Source organism: Sorex araneus, chromosome 1, assembly GCF_027595985.1.
Source record: "Sorex araneus isolate mSorAra2 chromosome 1, mSorAra2.pri, whole genome shotgun sequence".
NCBI classification, from domain to species: Eukaryota; Metazoa; Chordata; class Mammalia; order Eulipotyphla; family Soricidae; genus Sorex; species Sorex araneus.
In genome coordinates this window covers 249,894,586-249,914,201 of record NC_073302.1, presented here as the reverse complement: position 1 = coordinate 249,914,201, position 19,616 = coordinate 249,894,586, and the positions used below count along the sequence as shown (strand labels likewise).

Sequence of the window (19,616 nt, the reverse complement as noted above, 5' to 3'; positions counted from 1 at the left end):
CTACTATAAAACAAAGCCCAAACCAAAACACTATGTTAATGATTGTGCTTGCGCTACCACCTTCTTTAAAAGGAACTAAATGGGGAAAATTTTCTAATAACAGAAGGAACTATCATCTTCTTGCCTACCCCAAAATATTAAAAGAGATATTGGAAAGAACCTTTCTCACTCCTTTTAGAGAGATGAAAAATCATATCTAAGAGGAGTCTCAAAGATAGACTTAACTGCAGAGATAAAAAAAGGGTTAAACATGAGATATCATCTCACACCACAGAGACTGGCCCACATCCCAAAAAACAAAAGCAACCGGTGTTGGCGTGGATGCGGGGAGAAAGGGACTCTTCTTCACTGCTGGTGGGAATGCCGACTGGTTCAGCCCTTTTGGAAAACAATATGGACGATTCTCAAAAAATTAGAAATTGAGCTTCCATTTGACCCAGCAATACCACTCCTGGGAATATATCCCGGAGAGGCAAAACGGTATAGTAGACATGGCATATGTATTTCTATGTTCATTGCAGCACTGTTTACAATAGCCAGAATCTGGAAAAAACCAGAGTGCCCCAAAACAGATGACTGGTTAAAGAAACTCTGGTACATCTACACAAGCTGTCAGAAAACATGAAGTCATGAAATTTGCATATAAATGGATCAACATGGAAAGTATCATGTTGAGTGAAATGAGTCAGAAAGAAAGAGACAGACATAGAAAGATTGCACTCATATGTGGAATATAATGTAACTGAGAAGTACAAGTTGGCAACGATGCAACTTCTGGCAGATATCTCTCTGGACTTAGTTACTAAAATACTAAATTACAGAAACCCAAAACTGAGAGGCCGCTAAGTGTGGTCACTCGACCTCATACCTCTTCATCCTCAGTAATGGAAAACAAATTATCTAATGCTTCCTTTTCAGCAGGTCCGACTTTAGGGGAGAGACTCTCCAAACAATAATAGTGAGTTTTGTTGAAATATTGTATGCAATCAAAGTGAAAGTAAAGTGAAATTTATTAGTTACACAGGCGGGGGAGGGGGCTTAGGGTGGTGGGTCTAGGGGCGTGGGGGGGGTTAGGGGTGTGAGGGGGCGGGGTGGAGCTATACTGGGATTCTTGGGTGGTGGAATATGAGCACTGGTGAAGGGATGGGTATTCGAGCATTGTATAACTGAGATTTAAACCTGAAAACTTTGTAACTTTCCACATGGTGACTCAATAAAAAAAAAAAGAAAGAAAGAAAAGGGTTAAAAACAAAGGCTCAACAGAGTGAAAAGGACAAATACTGAATGAACTCACTCATTTGTGGTCTATAAAGAGACGAAGCAAGGGAAAGGACAGTAATAAATGATAAACTCTTAGACACTGAATACAGAACTGGGTAATTCTGATTGCAATACAGTCATCTCCCTGCAGAGGCTCCCTGAGCCGTTGGTCGTCTTTTTCTGTCTTATCTTTTCATAGTCATCCTCTCCTAGGGGCTGTCCTCCTTCCCTGTCTGGTGTACAACGGGTGGGTTGGGCAGACTGCCAGAGTCAGCTCTCTCACCAGTTCTGTGGACCCAACATGTCAAAAGGACAAGTTCTATATTTTTGAGTTCCTTATCTCATACCTGAGGTTCATGAAGTTGCTTCCTTGCGAAGCACCATGTTAGCTTCCTGCTAGAATGGGCTCAGCCTTTACATATTTTTCTTCTCTTTTAAGAACCATTTCGTTAATGAACTCTACTTTTTTGGCTTTGTTGTGTTTTTGTTTTGGGGCCACACCTAGCTGTGCTCAGAGCTTACTCCTAGTTCTGAGCTGAGGGTTACTCCTGGAGGTGCTCTGAGCACCATATGAAATGCTACGGGCCACACGTGTGCAAGGCAAGCGCCCAACCTGCTGTTATCTAACCAGCTCATGATTTTAGAGTGTAATGTTCATCACTCTCAGTCCACAAAATTTTTATTGGCTCATATTTATAAAAAATTAAGTCATTTAGGCTTGGAGGCTGGTCTCTCATTCTGGGTAACTCAGGGAAGGGACCACCAAGTAAAATGTGGTTGGAGGTCATGTGGGGGAAGGGTAATTCGGCCGAATACAGACTAGAGACTGAACACAATGGCCACTCAACACCTTTATTGCAAACCACAACACCTAATCAGAGAGAGAGAACAAAAGGGAATTCCCTGCCATAGTGGCAGGGTGGGGTGGGGGGAGATGGGACTGGGGAGGGGGGGAGGGATGTTGGGTTTACTGGTGGTGGAGAATGGGCACTGGTGAAGGGATGGGTTATCGAACTTTGTATGGGGGAAACATGAGTACAAAGATGTATGGATCTGTAACTGTACCCTCACGATGACTCTCTAATTAAAAATAAACTAATAAAAAAAAATTAAGTCATTTTAAAAATGAATTTTCCTTGATCCTATTTATCCTTGAAGGAGGAAAAAAAGACAATACCAGAACAGAAATGAACCTGCTTTACAAAATGGGTGTTTAAGAAAATGTTTTAAAATTGTACTGGGGAATGATTAAACCAGGTCTTCAGAGGCTGTGGGTTTTACTCTCTTACCTGTGAAGTTGAATATATTCTCGGGGTCTGTTGAGTAAGTGAAGGAATCTATCAACGATCTTGTTCTTTCCAACACCCTGTAATTACACAGAAAGCATTATTCAAAAAGAAGCTTCTTTGGAGAAAAAACAAAATGGAAGATTTTCTTATCAAAACCTCTCAAAGGTTTTCAAAGTGGTAAAACCTCTGACTTCTTCAAAGCTGTACTACTTTAGCTTACTATAATCAAGTAGAAAACATACATACGTGTTCACACACAGCATATCTTCTAAGCTCTTCTTACTTGAAATGAAAATCTCATTTTCAGCCTTCTATAATTTTTTGTTACATAATTTTACACTGAAACTTAGACATTACAATAGATTAACAATATAGGCTTTGAAGAAAGACATAAAAGATGATTAAAAAGTATATAATGATTTTCCTAATCAGTTCTCTAGAACTATGATTTACAGTTAGAGAAATATAGTATGGAAAACTGCACTTCTTTGAATCAAATGCTTATTTCTTCTCTTTTTATCCCACTGTCCAGTCCTTCAAAAACCATAGAAACCTAAAATTATAAGCAAGGCTCAGTAATACATCTCTGTATGTGCTCTTCCTAGAAATGCCCTCTTTTCCTTACCACCCGCTGATGCTTAGAGTTGCTATTTTTTGTAGGAGACAGACTGTTATAAATGGAATCCATCCACTCTGATCTAGGCAAGTTCCCCAACTGCATGAGGAAAGGGTGACTTTGCTGCAGGTTTTCTACCTAAACTGATGGCTGAAGCCTGCAGACAGATCCCTGTGCTCACCTGTCTCCCTCTGGCTGCTGTGCACCTAGGTCTCTGCCCCCCGGCATTCAGCAGGCTCTCCTGGGAGGGTTCAGGGACTGCAGGCAGCTCACCTGCTGATGTATCTGATCGAATATTAGGTTAGGGTCCGCACACAGGGAACTACCCCTGGCTTTATTTATGAACCTGGTATGTGGGTGCTTAGGAGATGAAGGAACTCTGCACTCTCCATCTTCCTGGGCTTATGGGTGAAAAGGGTGCTAGGGAGATTACGAAAAGGGGTATTCCAAGAGAAGAGTTTCTATGGCTGATTCTCCAAGTGGGAAGAAGCTTAGGATATTTAAGGAACAGCAGCGTTCAAGTACTGTGAGGGAAAAAGGAATACATATGATGAAGACTTCAGGCATTAAACAAGGTCTGATTGAACCCAGACAAAGAGTGAGTTTTGCTCTAATTGTGATACTGAAAAATTTGAGCATTTTTAGCAGAGAACTGATGTGAACATATACAAATCACAAACAGTAAACACTGGTTTAAATTTAGAGTGATCTGCAAGGGAGGGGCTAGGATGGAAACTTAAAACCCACTGAAATGCTACTGCAAGAGTTCAGGTGAGAGCCTGTGGGCTGGATTGTCACTGTCACTGTCTTCCGGTTGTTCATCGATTTGCTCGAGCAGGCACCAGTAATGTCTCTATTGTGAGACTTGTTGTTACTGTTTTTGGCATATTGAATATATCACGGGTAGCTTGCCAGGCTCTGCCTTGCGGGCAAGGTACTCTCGGTAGCTTGCCAGGCTCTCCGAGAGGGACAAAGGAATCGAATCCAGGTTGGCTGCATGCAAGGCAAACGTCCTACCCGCTGTGCTATCACTCCAGTCCTGTGATTAATATAATGGGCTGGATTAGAGGATATAAATGGATGTGCATGGATTCCAACTTATTCTTTGCAGGTAAAGTTGACATGACTTGCTAATAGACACTGAAGAATAAAAAGAAACAAAAATCTCCTCTAGATAATTCCTTTAACAAAATGATAGGGAAGGCTCCAGGAGAGATCTCAGAGCACAGAACCAGGAGTAAGCCCTGAACACAGCCGGGGATGGCCCAAGACACTCCACTCCCTCCACCAGAAAAAAAAAGGTTAAGGAAAGACTTTTGGGGAGGAACATCAAGTGTTAACGTTATCTTTTCCTATTATCATTTACTTTATCTATTTGCCTATTGTCCTTCTCCCCTCACTAGAAATGTGAGCTCCGGAGGGAGCCTATTTTGTTCATCACTGTGTCCCCACTGGGTGCAGCACTGGCGCAGAGTAGGCACACAGCTGTTTTTCATGAATTCACCTTGGCTCCCTCTCAATGCATTCAGAACAAATCCTTACATTTCTATTTGCAAACTGTATCTTAAACCAGTCAAAAATCCCTGAAACCATTTTAAACCAAAGGAAAGTCTTCCATTACCTAGGACAATAGTGCTTCTCAAGCTCTGCTGAATAAATTGAAATAAATAAATTGAAAAATAAATAAATTGAAATATAAAATATATATAAAATATAAATTGAAAAAAACTGAAAAATAGCTTTTTGAGATATTATTAGAACAAAGATTAATCCACTGGGTTTTGGAGGGGCATCTGAAATTCTGCATTTCAAAGAAGTTCCCAGGTTACACCAGTACTGCTGGTCTCTGTACCATATACTGAGTGGAAAAATTTAGATCAGTGTTTCTCACCTTTTCCTGATCGTGACCCCTCATTTTTATGATTTTCACCTGTGATATTCCTCAGCTATTCTGGGGAGGTAGATAAACTGATAGCCCCACTTGAGCAGACTGAGGTGACTGTAATAGTTTCACAATCAAATTCTCTACATTGATTTGTGCTATATTAAATGTATTTTCCACATTGCAACCTGAGTAATCTGCTTAGCAGATAAATTTGGCCATGCGATTCTCCTGCTCAAACCTATTCTATAACCTCTCACTACATTCAGAATTTGAAAATTCACCCTGACCTGTAAGACCCTACATGATTTACCTGTCTCCTCAGCCAATCTATGCCATTCTCTCTCATTAAAATTATGTCCCAGTCACTCTCAACTGCCTACACATACAAATATTCCAGGCTTTTGGCTATTTCAAGGGTTTGCATTTGCAGATTCTTCTGAAGGAATTTCCAGAAATTCTTATTCTTTTCACCAAAACTCACTGGTCTCACAAAGCCTTTTCTTCATCTCTCAAACTAATTTTAATCATCTGAAGGAACAAAATATATCTGAATTCCCTTATCTCCTTTACAAACCTGTATATTCCCTTTCCAAGCATAAACTTCTGCATGCTGACTTAATGCCTCTCCACTATTGTTCTGTGAACTACAACTGTCAGAGGTGCAGGACCCAGGGCTGTTTACGACCACATTCTCATAGCCCAACTTAATGCATGCTTAAGTTTTCACAATGCGTACTAGCCAGAGCCTGACCCCCAAAATACACTCAACAGATATTTGTCCAATGTATGAATAGATACAGAGAATCTGGAATATAGTATAAAGAGGGTACAAGCTCTAATATAACATGTATTGTGAAAAGGTTATTAGAACAATAATGGAAACTTTGATAAGTTACAGGCTTGCAAAAACCGAGACAAGTTTTACAAATGACCTAACATGAATTTTACTTAAAAAAGAGTCAAAATTCTCTCCCTCTCTCCCCTCCCTGTCACATTCAAAAATCGTTTTAACATATAGTATTAGGTACTAGATATTGGTACTAGTTAGGTATTAGTTGAATAGACTACAATAGTTATAAAACAGCTGTTACCGTTATCCACATTTGTAATTTACAATGCTGTAGGAAACTCAGGTTGTTTAATAATATAATGCAGGGTACACAAGATGCCTTAAGATTTAACCTGAGGGGAAGGATACTACCCAGATTAAATGTTAAGCTGAAATATCTAGAAATTTCAGAGTAAAGAGAGGACAGGAGAGTGTTTCAGGCGCAAATATATATATGATTTGTGAGTAACAGTAGGCCAGAGACATGGCTAGTAGGCCTGAGGAATTCAGGCTACAGAGGAGGGAGGAAGGGAATGGTATGAACCAAGACTGAAATGTTAAGCAGAGCCTGGTATTTCCAAGGGCAAAGTCTTGGGAAGCTCTTAAAAGAGTTTGGGCCACGTCCTAAAAGCACAGAGGAAGGCACCAAAATAGAGGAGTATCAGAAAAGATTTTGCATTTTGGAAAATTACTCAGGTGAAATGATCTGGAAGAGAGCAAAACTGAAAGCAATGGAAAGCAACTGGAAATCCTAACAAAATCCAGGAAGAGCATGAGCACAATAGTAGAAAGGAAGGAAGGAAGGTGGGAGGGAGGGAGAGAGAATGTTTATGTTGTGGGAGGGAGAAAGGGAGAGAGGGAGGGGGAAGGAAGGAGGGAGGGAGGAAAGGAGGGAAGGAAGAAGGGAGGGAGGAAGGGAGTGAAGGGAGGGAGGAAGGGAGTGAAGGAAGGAAGGAAGGAAGGAAGGAAGGAAGGAAGGAAGGAAGGAAGGAAGGAAGGAAGGAAGGAAGGAAGGAAGGAAGGAAGGAAGGAAGGAAGGAAGGAAGGGAGGGAGGGAGGGAGGGAGGGAGGATAGCAAGTGCAGGATGGAAGAAAACAGGGTCAAGTTCAGGCCAGACATGACCATGTCTTCAACTAGTGGTTTTCAACCATCACTCCAGAGATCAGTATATAGATGTGAGAAGGTTGAAAAATAGTGGCTTAAACTAAAAAGCAGAGAGAAAGAAGATAGTTCTAAGAAATTTATCCACGATAAGGTCTCTCTTATCTACTCTTCTGTGAACTCCAATGGCCAGAGGTGCAGGTGATGGACTGGTGATAGACTGGATGTAGGGAAAAGGAGATGAAGTCAAAGGTTCTGTCTTGAGCAACAGGGTGCAAGGACATGGCAACACGATGCCATTTGCTGAGCTAAGAAAGAAATAGGCAAGAAACATGTTGGGCAGGGGAGGAAACTCTAGGGTTTTCGTGTGTGGGTTTTTTTTTTTTAAGACAGTTTAATTTTGGAAATGTTTACTTTAATGTAACTGCTTCCCATGACTGCAACTCCCATCTCCCCATTCACTGCCACTGCTCAAGCTCAGGCGTCATCTGGCTGAGGGAGGGGGACTGGTATGGGGGGTTGGGGGAGAAGGGGGAGGGGCTGCTATTGGCTCTTCCATCTCTGCACTCCCAGCAAACTGGCCACATTTTGTTTAGTTATTTTTCTCAAACAGGGATCTTGTGAGGTCATTTCCGACCTCCCTTTATTTTATTTATTTCTAATTTAATTTTAAAAGCTTTGATAGTTCCTTCGAGGAAATGCTAAAAGTGTAACTGGGAAAGAATTTCTGTAAATATCCCGAGCAAAGTGAAACGGTGACCATGAGCTTCTCTTTCTAATCAGAGTTTTCACCAAGCGCAGAAAATCCTCACAGTGACTTTAATTGAAGTAATATCAGATAATCCTCATGATGACTTTAATTGAACAAATACATAAAGACAACCTGAGGTTTTCGTTATATAAGCCACACATAGACTCATTTTCCTCACTGGGAAATTTAGAAAACAAATATCACCCAATGCACAACTGCTAAAACAAAAAATGTTACTTAAAATAAATTGTTTCTATGTAGTATTTACCCACCAGTCATTATTCCTGTATACACATGGGGCATCTCTGAATAAAAATTAGTAAAGACATTACTTTCATACCAACATTAGCTTTGATTGAAGATATTAGTGAGTGAAAATTTCAAAAGGGAGAAAGAGCCTAAGGAATGGGAAATCCTACAAACTACAAGTGCCGTGTGAGACAGGGGTTCATCTGCAGTCCAGCCTCACAGGGCTGCTGTGGCGAGGGTCTGCGGATCGTCCTAGGGGTCAGTACCAGGCAGCCTTTCAATGACAGAGATAGCGGAATTCAAGCATATGGGAAGTCCCAGAGATAGGCATCGCCAGAGCGTAGGAAATAGACAGGCTTCCTGTTTCTACGAGAGAAAAGGGCAGGGACTGTGACTTGAAGAACCCTGAAGGATTCGGGAATCCTCGTAACTTCCGCAGGTTTCTTATTTTAGTTCGCCTATTGCCTCAGAGAGCTATGCAGTAACATCCCTTAAAGAGAAAGGTCTTCTAAAATTGTCTTCCTGGACAAGAAAAAAAAATGATGCAGAAGTTGGGACACTATCCATGACTCATGAATGGGGAACAGGAGCAAGGAGAAGGGCAGGAGAGACGGGATGAAGAGGAACAAGAGAAGATGGAAGAAAATCAGTCTGAAAATGGGGTAGGGACTAAGAGCAGTTGATCTGGGGTGAAAATGTTGAAGGATCAACAACAGGCTTTGAAGGTTCCTCACATGGCAAATTAAGGGAAAAAATTGTCTGTGAAACCTCTGGAAGTCTGTTCCTGGGGCACACCCAGCAGTGCTCAGGAACTACGTCCTGCTCAGTGCTCAGACTCAGAAGTTACTTCTGAAAATGCTTCTGTGCCTGGGGACCATGAGTGATGGGGACTGAAGGCGACTGGGCAGAAGTGACACCACTGAGCTATCAAACTCTCAAGCTCACTCTTCTGCGAGTCTTACCAAACATATTCTGAACCAGCCAATTTTCTCCAGAATCTTTGTTCTCTCTCTTTGCACACGGCTTGTGCTGACCAGAATAGCTCATTCACCCTCTGCCATTAGTTATCTTCCATACGTACCCCTTCGTGTTCTGATGAAACGTCCTTTTCCATCGAGTTCTGGAACTCTTCCACTATATTCTCTCCTCTAACTCTGAACACCAGCCTAGTTTTCCTCCCTCTGTTTTCTTTTTATCATATATATATTATTTATTTATTTATTTTTGGGGTTTTTTTTGGTCACACCCAGCAATGCTCAGGGGTTACTCCTGGCTCTGTGCTCAGGAATTACTCCTGGCAGTGCTCGAGGGACCATATGGGATGCTGGGGATCAAACCTGTGTTGGCTGCATGCACAGCAAATGCCCTCCCCACTGTACTATCCCTCCGGCCCTCCCTCCATTTTCTAAACCCCTGTCTCTCACAGCAAGGACCGCACCACCCTCTAATAACTCATCAGCTGCCTTGGAGAGAAGACAAGCTTCTTGAGGACAGAATCAGATTTTTGCTACTGTTCCTATCTCCCATGACTCACATATAACATTCAAGTAATAATCATTAAAATTTGAGGAAATGTGGAAAGAAAAACAAAGTACAGGATATGCTTTTATGAAGGAGATAAAAAATCTCTCCCAAGATCTTTTGGGATATTTACTTCAGCGATGTAAAGAGATGGCTCCAGTGGCTGATCATATACAAAGCATCATTGTGGGAGGCTGAGTACCCTGTGGCCCCCCCAAGCAACTCCAGGTGCACCCATCAAGCACACAATTGAGAGTAGCTCTCAGTACTACCATCTGTGGCCCCAAAACTAAAGGGTGGGGGCAGGGGAACCCTTTTCTAGTTAGGTTTTGCTCCTTTGATAGGAAAAAAAAAAACCAGAACTAAAGCAAGATGAGTACTGAATCATTAGGTTAACCAAATCATCTCTGGGTGGGAGACAATGCGCCTATCATGGAGAGAGCCCAATTTAAGTTCTAACAGTTCAGAACTAAGCACTACTGGGCTATTCAAGTCGAATCCATTCTGACACAACAGACTGGGCTGTTTTCTCTTTTACCGTATTGCAACACAGAATTCCAGAAGGTAACCTCCTGGATGCATCTGCAACTGGGTTAATGACTGAAGTCAAGAAGCCAAGATTAGCGGTCCAGGGTTATCAGGTGGGCAGCAAGGCACACTCCTGCTCAGGTATTTGAGGTCAGGGGAAGACAGTCAGGATGTCACCCTGTATTTCCTCTTCTGCGGTAATTTTAGGACAGACTCAGTGAAACAGGGCAGAGTCGGCCACCAACAGTGCTGAGCTAACCCTCATGCTCTCAGACTGCCTCCGCTCCGGGCCTTTCAGTTCCCCTGAATTCCTTAGTGATTCTCATAGAGTTGGATCGGTTTATACAGCAATTACAGAGTCTTTTAGATAGTTTCCTAATTTCTGGTTTTAGAAAACCAACTCCAATTTTAGTATATGTGCTGCCGAAGTGAGCATATATGGAACGCTAGAGACTGAACCTGGGTTAGCCTCTGGCAAAGCAAACTCCTTATCCACTTTACCTTCTCTCTAGCCCCTCCCTTAACTCTTTTTGCAAATATTTTTAATTGATATTCTGAAGCTTATAATACTATTAATAATGGTATTATCAGAGTTAATGGGTATTTTTATAAGTACTTTCAGACTTTCTGGATAGCTAAAGATAGCTTTGTTCTTCCTTTCCAATCTGGGTGCCTTTTATTTCCTTTCTTGTCTAATTGCCCTGGCCAGATCTCTAGGACAGTGTTTCAGCTACATATTTTGTGAAAAATAGAGGAAAGCAAGTGCTCTACCGTGAGTTTTCCAAATTTTCTTCTGTTACTGAGTTTCCTCCTCCATCCCTCTCGGAGAGCGCGGTAAGCTACCAAGAGTATTCTACCTGGCAAGCCACCTGTGGCATATTTGATATGCCAAAAACAGTAACAAGTCTCACAATGGAGACGTTACTGGTGCCTGCTAGAGCAAATCGATGAACAATGGGAGGGCAGTGGACTACAGTGACAGAAAACCAACTGGGCTGGAGTGGTGTTTGCCTTGCATTGCAGCTGACCCAGGTTCGATTCCTCCATCCCTCTCAGAGAACACAGCAAGCTACCGAGAGTATCCTACCAGCATAGCAGAGCCTGGCCAGCTACCCGATATGCCAAAAACAGTAACAACAAGTCTCACAATGGAGATGTTACTGGTGTCTGCTCAAGCAAATAGATGAACAACAGGGCTACAGTGCTACAGGATTTATAACAACCCCCCAAAACTGCTGCTGTTAGATCATTGGAAATTTCCTATTTTCTAAATTATCTTAAATAATATGTACTTTTTATATAAACAGGATAAAATTATTAAAATTGAAGTAAATATCCCCAAACATTTGCTTAAGTGGGTGCCCTATAGTAGAGCAACAGACAGTATGTAGAAGTCAGATGAGATGACATACATTTCAACTGCAACACTGGCATGCATGACTTTAAAACACACAAGGCTTTTGTTCAAAGTCACAACCTTTTTTTTTCCAAGCACAGATAATAAAATCTACATCCCTACAATTTCCCCTTAAATACTGTGTAACTATAATTTTAAAAAAGACTCATTTGGGTAGTGTGGATATTAAGTATGATCAAAACAACCAAGACAAATGTTGGGGATGAGGGGATTAACGTGTATACAAGAACAAAATACAGAAACAAAATTAAAATGAACATTTTAAAAAAAATTCACTAAGAAACACTGTCTGGACAAACTCAATGCAGCATAATGGGAAAGGGTTTTCCAGATTGTGATTCAGGTGATTTCACTGAACAAGGGGTTTCAGATGGCACACACAAAAATATAGTATAAAGATGAGTGTCATTCTAGTTGATGAAAACAAGTATTTCATAACCTTGAAACACCCAAGCGACTAGAGCTACAAGAAGCACAGCACACTTGGTTATCAAATTCCCTGCTGCCGTTACCAGCTGGGGACACAAGAAAGAAAATTTCTGAACAAACTGTTCAGTCTCTCTACAGATATTAGCCAATTATGCTGGCATAGCAACATGGTGTATTTCTGTTGTTGCCAGTAGCAATCTGCTGGGGCTCAGCTTAATTATTAATTAGCAAAATTCACACATTCGTAAATTTGGGGCAATAAAATATTCACAGTATCTCAATATTAAATAATTCAACAAATATTTGTTAAGCTTCTACCCAGAGAAAAATTAAGCCCCTGATCATAATAAAACTACAATTAATAGAGAAAATTAAAGGCAAAAGAACTATATTGAATTATGTAGTAACAATGTGAATGGAATCCTGCTTAACTGGCATTAAATATGCATGCTGATTTTCACTGTGTGTTAAAATTTTTGGACACATTGCCTTATTTTATTAAAATATTAGTCTGATTTCATATGATCTGGGAACACTCAAATAATAAAAAACCCAACTGTTAAATATTGGTCTTCAAACATCATCATCAATGAGGCCATGCTTCTATATGATCTCAGACATAGAACCACATCCACCACCTCAATGGCCACTAAACCAAACATTTGGCTCTAAGATATACGATGTCTGAACTATAAGATCTCTAAAGCTACTAGTTTTACTACCAATCAGTATTTACTCCAAGCTCTGAATGGCAGTAGGGATCTCAGCAGTGTTTGGAGGAAGCAACTCAACCCTGGCTTACTTGCCAAGCTGTGGCCAATGGGTACTTCCAGTAAGTCTCAGTAGCGTGTACCAGTGCTACGGCCTTTTCTGTGATGGTAAGCACAGATGGGCCCATGCTTTCAGAACCCATTATGCAGAAACACCTTTTTAAAATCAAATACTACAAAACAAAAACTTAAACCCAGTGATTTTTAGCTATGGGAAAAAATAAAGGACACGCTGAATTACATTCTGTAAATTAGGAGCTTCAACTGGCTTAATAACAAAAAAAACTCTAAAAATATATTTGCTCATCAGAAAGAAACTGACCAAGGTGCCAAATAAGGCTTAAATGGTAGAGGTCATGGCAAGGCATGTGTAAGGCTTTGGATTCAATCCCTGCTACCATGTTCTCCTCCCCCCCCACACACACACACATACTGCAAAAATAAACAAAAAACAAAACTACTTGGTTGGCTGTTAGTCTGTGCTGCTGTTGTGGCTCCGAGCACTGCTAAGCTTAAGCACCACTAGGAATGAGTCCGATGACTATAGAAGGAAGTCAATCAATATTGGAAGGATTGTGAGTAAAATGTTAATACAGCTTTTTTTTTTCCAAAGCATTTGTGACATGCCTCTACTAAATCAAATGATCAAACTTTGTTGGGATGCTGAGTGAGACAAATCAATTCTAAAATAATGTTCTGGTAATATATAGAAAATAAATAGGATACCAGGGTATATCAAGAGACTGCTATCATTTGTTAGGTATAATAATTTGCACTGAGCTACTTATAGGTAAAATGCATCATGGAATATCTTATTGTCTTAAAGAAGACATATTTAAAAGGTATGAGAGATAGTATAGGGGTCAAGGTGTTTGCCTTGGATGTGGCTGATCTAAGTTCAATCTCTGGCACCAAAGATGATCACTTGATCATCATTAGGAGTGATCCTTAAGCACCAAGCCTCGAGTATGTATGTCTTGAGCACAGCCAGATGTGGCTAAATACCTCTTGTTGAGAAAAAATAAATAAATAAAGCACTAGGGAAATAGGTAAAGAAAGAAGTAAAAAATGCCAGTATTATTTATTACTGGTACTAGAGTTCATTACAGAAGGCCAATACAGCAGGTAAGCACTTGCCTTGTGTGTGACTGACTCTGGTACCTCATATGGCCCCGCCAGGAGTGATGCCAGAGCTCAGAGCCAGGAGTAAGCTCTGAGCACCACACGGTGTGGTCGAAAATCAAAACAAAAGCTTTTTTACGTATTCTAAGCTTTTAGAATTAAAATTTCATAGTAGAAAAAAATTAATTCTCTTTACATGGGACAAAGCATAATTCCTCACCAATGGTAAGTACTCAACTATTATATTATTGATGCTCTTACTAGTATAAGAATTAGTATGACCAAGGAAGAAATACGAATGGCCAAAAGGCACATGAAAAAGTGCTCTGCATCACTAATCATCAGAGAGATGCAGATCAAAACAACTTTGAGATACCACCTCACACCACAGAGACTAGCACACATCCAAAAGAACAAAAGCAACCGCTGTTGGAGAGGATGTGGGGAGAAAGGGACCCTTCTTCACTGCTGGTGGGAATGCCGACTGGTTCAGCCCTTCTGGAAAACAATTTGGACGACTCTCAAAAAATTAGATATTGAATTCCCATTTGACCCAGCAATACCACTGCTGGGAATATATCCCAGAGAGGCAAAAAAGTACAATCGAAACAACATCTGCACATGTATGTTCATCGCAGCACTGTTTACAATAGCCAGAATCTGGAAAAAACCCGAATGCCCCAGAACGGATGACTGGTTGAGGAAACTTTGGTACATCTATACAATGGAATACTATGCAGCTGTTAGAAAAAAGGAGGTCAAGAATTTTGTAGTCAAGTGGATGGGCATGAAAAGTTTCATGCTGAGTGAAATGAGTCAGAAAGAGAGAGACAGACATAGAAAGATTGCACTCATCTATGGTATATAGAATAACAGAGTGGGAGACTAACACCCAAGAACTGTAGAAATAAGTACCAGGAGGTTGACTCCATGGCTTCGAGGCTGGCCTCACGTTCCGGGAAAGGTCAACTCAGAGAAGCGATCACCAACTACATTGTAGTCGAAGGCCATGTGGGGGAAGGGAGTTGCGGGCTGAATGAGGGCTAGAGACTGAGCACAGCGGCCACTCAACACCTTTATTGCAAACCACAACAGCTAATTAGAGAGAGAAAACAGAAGGGAATGCCTTGCCACAGTGGCAGGGTGGGGTGGGGGGGAGATGGGATTGGGGAGGGTGGGAGGGACACTGGGTTTACGGGTGGTGGAGAATGGGCACTGGTGAAGGGATGGGTTCCCAAACTTTGTATGAGGGAAGTATAAGCACAAAAGTGTATAAATCTGAAACTGTACCCTCACGGTGATTCTCTAATTAAAAATAAGTAAATTAAAAAAAAATCAAATTAAAAAAATTAAAAAAAAAAAAAGAATTAGTATGGTATGGTTAAAAAAAGACAAAAACAAAAACAGGAGCCTTGTGATCCAACTGCCATTAGCTAACTATGTAACCCACATAAAGTATTTTAACTTGACTTTACAGTACCTATGTGAAGAATAAGGATAACAAGATAATCACCTCGATGAATTGGTGCAAAACTCAATGAGAACAGAAAACGCCAAAAAAAAAACCCACTGGGAAAACATGCAAATATTACCATTTTTAATCCTTACTAGTGACATACTTATAATTATACTATCACTATCTGTCACTGTCATCCCGTTGCTCATCAATTTTGCTCAAGCAGGCACCAGTAACGTCTCCATTGTGGAGACTTGTTGTTACTGTTTTTGGCTTATCGAATACACCACGGGTAGCTTGCCAGGCTCTGCCATGTGGGTGGGATACTCTTGGTAGCTTGCGAGGCTCTCCGAGAGGGAGGGAGGAATAGAACCCGGGTCAGCCATGTGCAAGGCAAACGCCCTACCCGCTGTGCTATCACTCCAGCCCATAATTATACTATAGATGAAATAAAAACCCATCCACAAGATCTTTAAGAGAGGAAAGAAAACTGAGTCAGAGCAGTGAGAAGAGGCTCAGGGATGCTCAGGGGCAAGAGTACCTGCCTGGCAAACATGTGGCCATGAGTTTGGTCCCTGGTGCTGCGCGCATGCACCAAGCACCAAGTATACTCCCTGTGGCTGTGCTATCTGAGAGCCCAGCAGGCCGTGGAGTGTGAGATCTTCCGCTCACAGCAAGGTATAAATGATAAATTATAATCCTAATACATTTCTTTTACAATTAGAAATTTGTGCCTTAAATGCTCATATCTTAAAAATTTACTCATATTAAAAATATGGTAAAGGGTCACATGAGTATTTTAGAATCCCACATGGCTCATTTTTCACTCCTACAAATACCTAATAAAATGCAACTGGCCTCTCCAAATCAAGCATTCTTACACAATATCTGAAGTTTATTCTTAGGGAGTTTTTAAACAAAAAGAACATGTGTATTTGTAGGTGGATTCTACAATCCCAAATGCTAACAATAAATATTTTGCATTGCAAATAGAGCACAGCTCGACAAATGAAAAACAAAAAAAGATAAAAGAAGGAAGTTTATTCTTGACCTAACGCTGGGACAGTGAAAGTATGATGGCTCAAAATAAATAAACATTGCTTTATTTTTTTCTCTCCCAGAAGCTGAGATAAACAAAACTTGTGCTATGATTTAAAAAAGCATACTCAGTGAGAGAGCTCTTAACTGCATGAAAAGTACATGTAATGTTTTAATTATGGTTAAGGAGAAAGTAATGCATGCAGCAGCATGTTAAAATGGCCCTATAATGTTACATTATATATGAAGGGACTGTTACATATATAATTTCTAGGTACCCTAATCTTTCGGGCTAACAAGAAAGAATTTTGGAAAGTTGATTCTCTGTGCCATAAAGTCTCACATGTAAAATTAAAAGGACAAAAAGAACCTCATTCTGTGAAAAAAAATAAGAATTAGATTTACTAATTTTGCTTGATACTTATGCAATATTTTTAAGCATCTCAACAGTTATGAAACCTTACCTAATGTCACAGATTTGTAGAAAAATGGCACTAATGGAAAGATAATAGACAGAAAAGATGGGATTAGGTTTAACAAATACAGTAAGTCCCAAATCAACATTTACTCCCTTTATTTTCCTTTCTGTAACAGTTGCCTCTACTCTAATCTTTCAAAGCATCTCAAAATTTATAGCTTCAACTGCTGGAAAGTTTTTTCATGGATTTAAGCCAGTTTCTAGTTTGCAAACAGAAGGCTGTTACTCTGGATTTATCTATAGACAGTTTGTACTAAGAATATTCATCAAACTTTATTGTATAATTATACCAGCCCACTGCTGGCTTCTTTGTCAATATTTAACCCTCGAAGCTTCACTTCTAATTGATTTCTTATAAGTAGTCATCATCTACTGTTTTAGAAGGAGAAAAAGGAAAGAAAGGAGTCTGATCACTGGCTATAAAATAATTTACTGCATTTCAAACATTTCAAAATAAATCATGTAATTAAAATACTCATTTTCCTAGGTCATTTGTATCTGAATAACACCATGAGAACTGAGTCAGCAATCACCAAGCTATCAGACAAAAGCTTCACTTGTCTTTTTCTCTTTACATCACTATGTTTCAAAATTGGAAATAAGGGTGAGAGGATCCATAAAACATTAAAAGGTACTGAAATACCATTGATATGTAAAGCAAGAAATGTTTAAAGCTATTGAATTCCTATGATTTTAAAAGTTCACAACTATCACCCAGTCTGGGGTAGTTTGACAATAATCCACCTTATTAAGTCAACTTTGTAAGGGCATGCTGCATGCATACTCCACTTGGAATATCATCCATGCCTCAAAATAAGATGTGAGCTCTCGATCTTTCTCTCCCTCTGGAGAAGCCTTTGTTCCTTCCTAAACACGCAACTCTCACTCTCATTTCCCCCACATATTGCTCTAGATAAATAGATAAAACTATTTACTTCACACACACACACACACACGTTCATATTCCTAAAGAAGTAATATTTGAGATAGGAATAGGGCACAGGGGAAGAGCCTGTAAATTTCATCTGACTTCTTAGCTTCTTAGCAATGCACCTCTCTGTGGATTGTGCTCACCAATGAACAATGGCTTCACAGTCACTTGCACAACCAGGATAAGCTCAAGTACATCTATGGAGTGTGATCCCAGGCAAGCAAATGTGAAAATGCTGCAACTACAGTGCTCTAGCCCTGGCGAGAAATGTGGTTGCGTGTATAAGTACTGCATCCAGAGATCTGAGTCCTGCAACCAAGAGTTTACCCACTACAATCAAGCAAAAAGGGGCAAAAGAGGAGGGAATTAAAAACAAAAACAGAAGATGCTATTCACAGTGAGTCTGTCATTCGGTTAAGGAACATGATCAGAACCCTCTAAATGGAAAGTCCCTCTCTCTTCCCTGCCTAGACATGTTCTAGATCTCTACTAGTAGGAGGTATTGTGTGAACCACCCAAGAAACACTAACAAGCAGAAGGTTCTTGGAGAAAGAGAAAAGCTGTGGAGAGAGTTTTGCACATACTGTGCATGTACATACAACAGTACCTGACTGATGCAATGACAGAGCGACAGCAGTAAAATCACTGGAAACTCAGCTTAGAGGAGTAAGGGAAGCCGTCCTAGAGTCAGAGGAAGAGGGTGTGGGAAGCCCTCGTGGTATACTTCATGCAGAAAGAAGAGGAATACTATGCAGCTGTTAGAAAAGATGAAGTCATGAAATCTGCATATAAACGGATCAATATGGAAAGTATCATGCTAAGTGAAATGAGTCAGAAAGAGAGAGACAGACATAGAAAGATTGCACTCATCTGTGGAATATGAAATAACAGAATAGGAGAGTAACACCCAAGAATAGTAGAAATAAGTACTAGGGGGTTGACTGCATGGCTTGAAAGCCGGCCTCACATGCTGGCAGAAAAGGTAGCTCATAGAAAGAATGGAACACCAAGTAAAATGTGGTTGGAGAACCCGCTCGGGAAGGGAGATGTGTGCTGAAAGCAGACTATAGACTGAACACAATGGCTACCCAATACCTTTACTGCAAACCACAACACCCAAAAGGAGAGAGAGAACAAAAGAGAATGCCCTGCCACAGAGGCGGGATGGGGTGGGGGCGCTGGTACTGGGGGATGGGAGGGATACTGGGTTCATTGGTGGAGAATGGACACTGGTGGAGGGATGGGCTCCCGAACATTGTATGAGGGAAACACAAGCATGAAAATGTGTAAATCTGTAACTGTACCCTAGCGGTGATTCACTAATTAAAAAATAATTTTTTTTAAAAAAAAGGATTCACCAGGACCAGAGTGGAAATAAGAAACTGAAGAAAGTTCAAAATGGCTTGAGCTGACACAAAAGATGAAAGGCGGGATCTGAGACCTAGGACTAGAAAACTGGATAAGGTGAGAGGGTGCAGGACACAGAGGCCAAGTTAAAGCTGGGAACTAAGGGCAAAGTTAAGCAAGAAAGAGAATTAGCTTTCAACTTAGAAGTTGCAGTCCAACCACAGAGTGTCAAGTAAATTGAAGTGGGGTTCAGGCTGGGGCGAAGGAGTACTAGAGAAGTACTCCTGCAGCACAGGGGGTGGGGAGGAGCTGGCAAGAGGGGCCGACAGGGGAAGGAGAAGGGGTCCTCTGGCAGGATAAACAGATGGGGCCTGAGAGCTGACTGTGTGAGATAGCATTTAAGACCCGAGGGAATTCTAAAGTTTAGGAGGAAGGAAATAAAAAAGCAGCATATAGTGAGAGAACGTGTTGATATCTTCAATTCAAATGTTGATCAAATATCAATGTAAATATCAATTTATATTTTTTTAAACACAAACACTGATGCTTTCATGTACAACCACATAAAACTTGCAGCATCTAGTTAAACCAGACATTT

The 19,616-nt window shown here is 40.6% G+C and overlaps 1 protein-coding gene across 1 annotated transcript in view; it reads right to left on the bottom strand.

Annotated features, from left to right (window-relative positions):
- VWA8 (von Willebrand factor A domain containing 8) overlaps nucleotides 1-19,616 on the bottom strand; it is a 350,725-nt gene that overhangs the window by 185,676 nt on the left and 145,433 nt on the right. Inside the window, exon 21 of the mRNA XM_055137059.1 lies at nucleotides 2,550-2,626. Within this exon, the coding sequence (XP_054993034.1) occupies nucleotides 2,550-2,626 (77 nt within the window). The remainder of the gene's footprint in view (nucleotides 1-2,549; nucleotides 2,627-19,616) is intronic.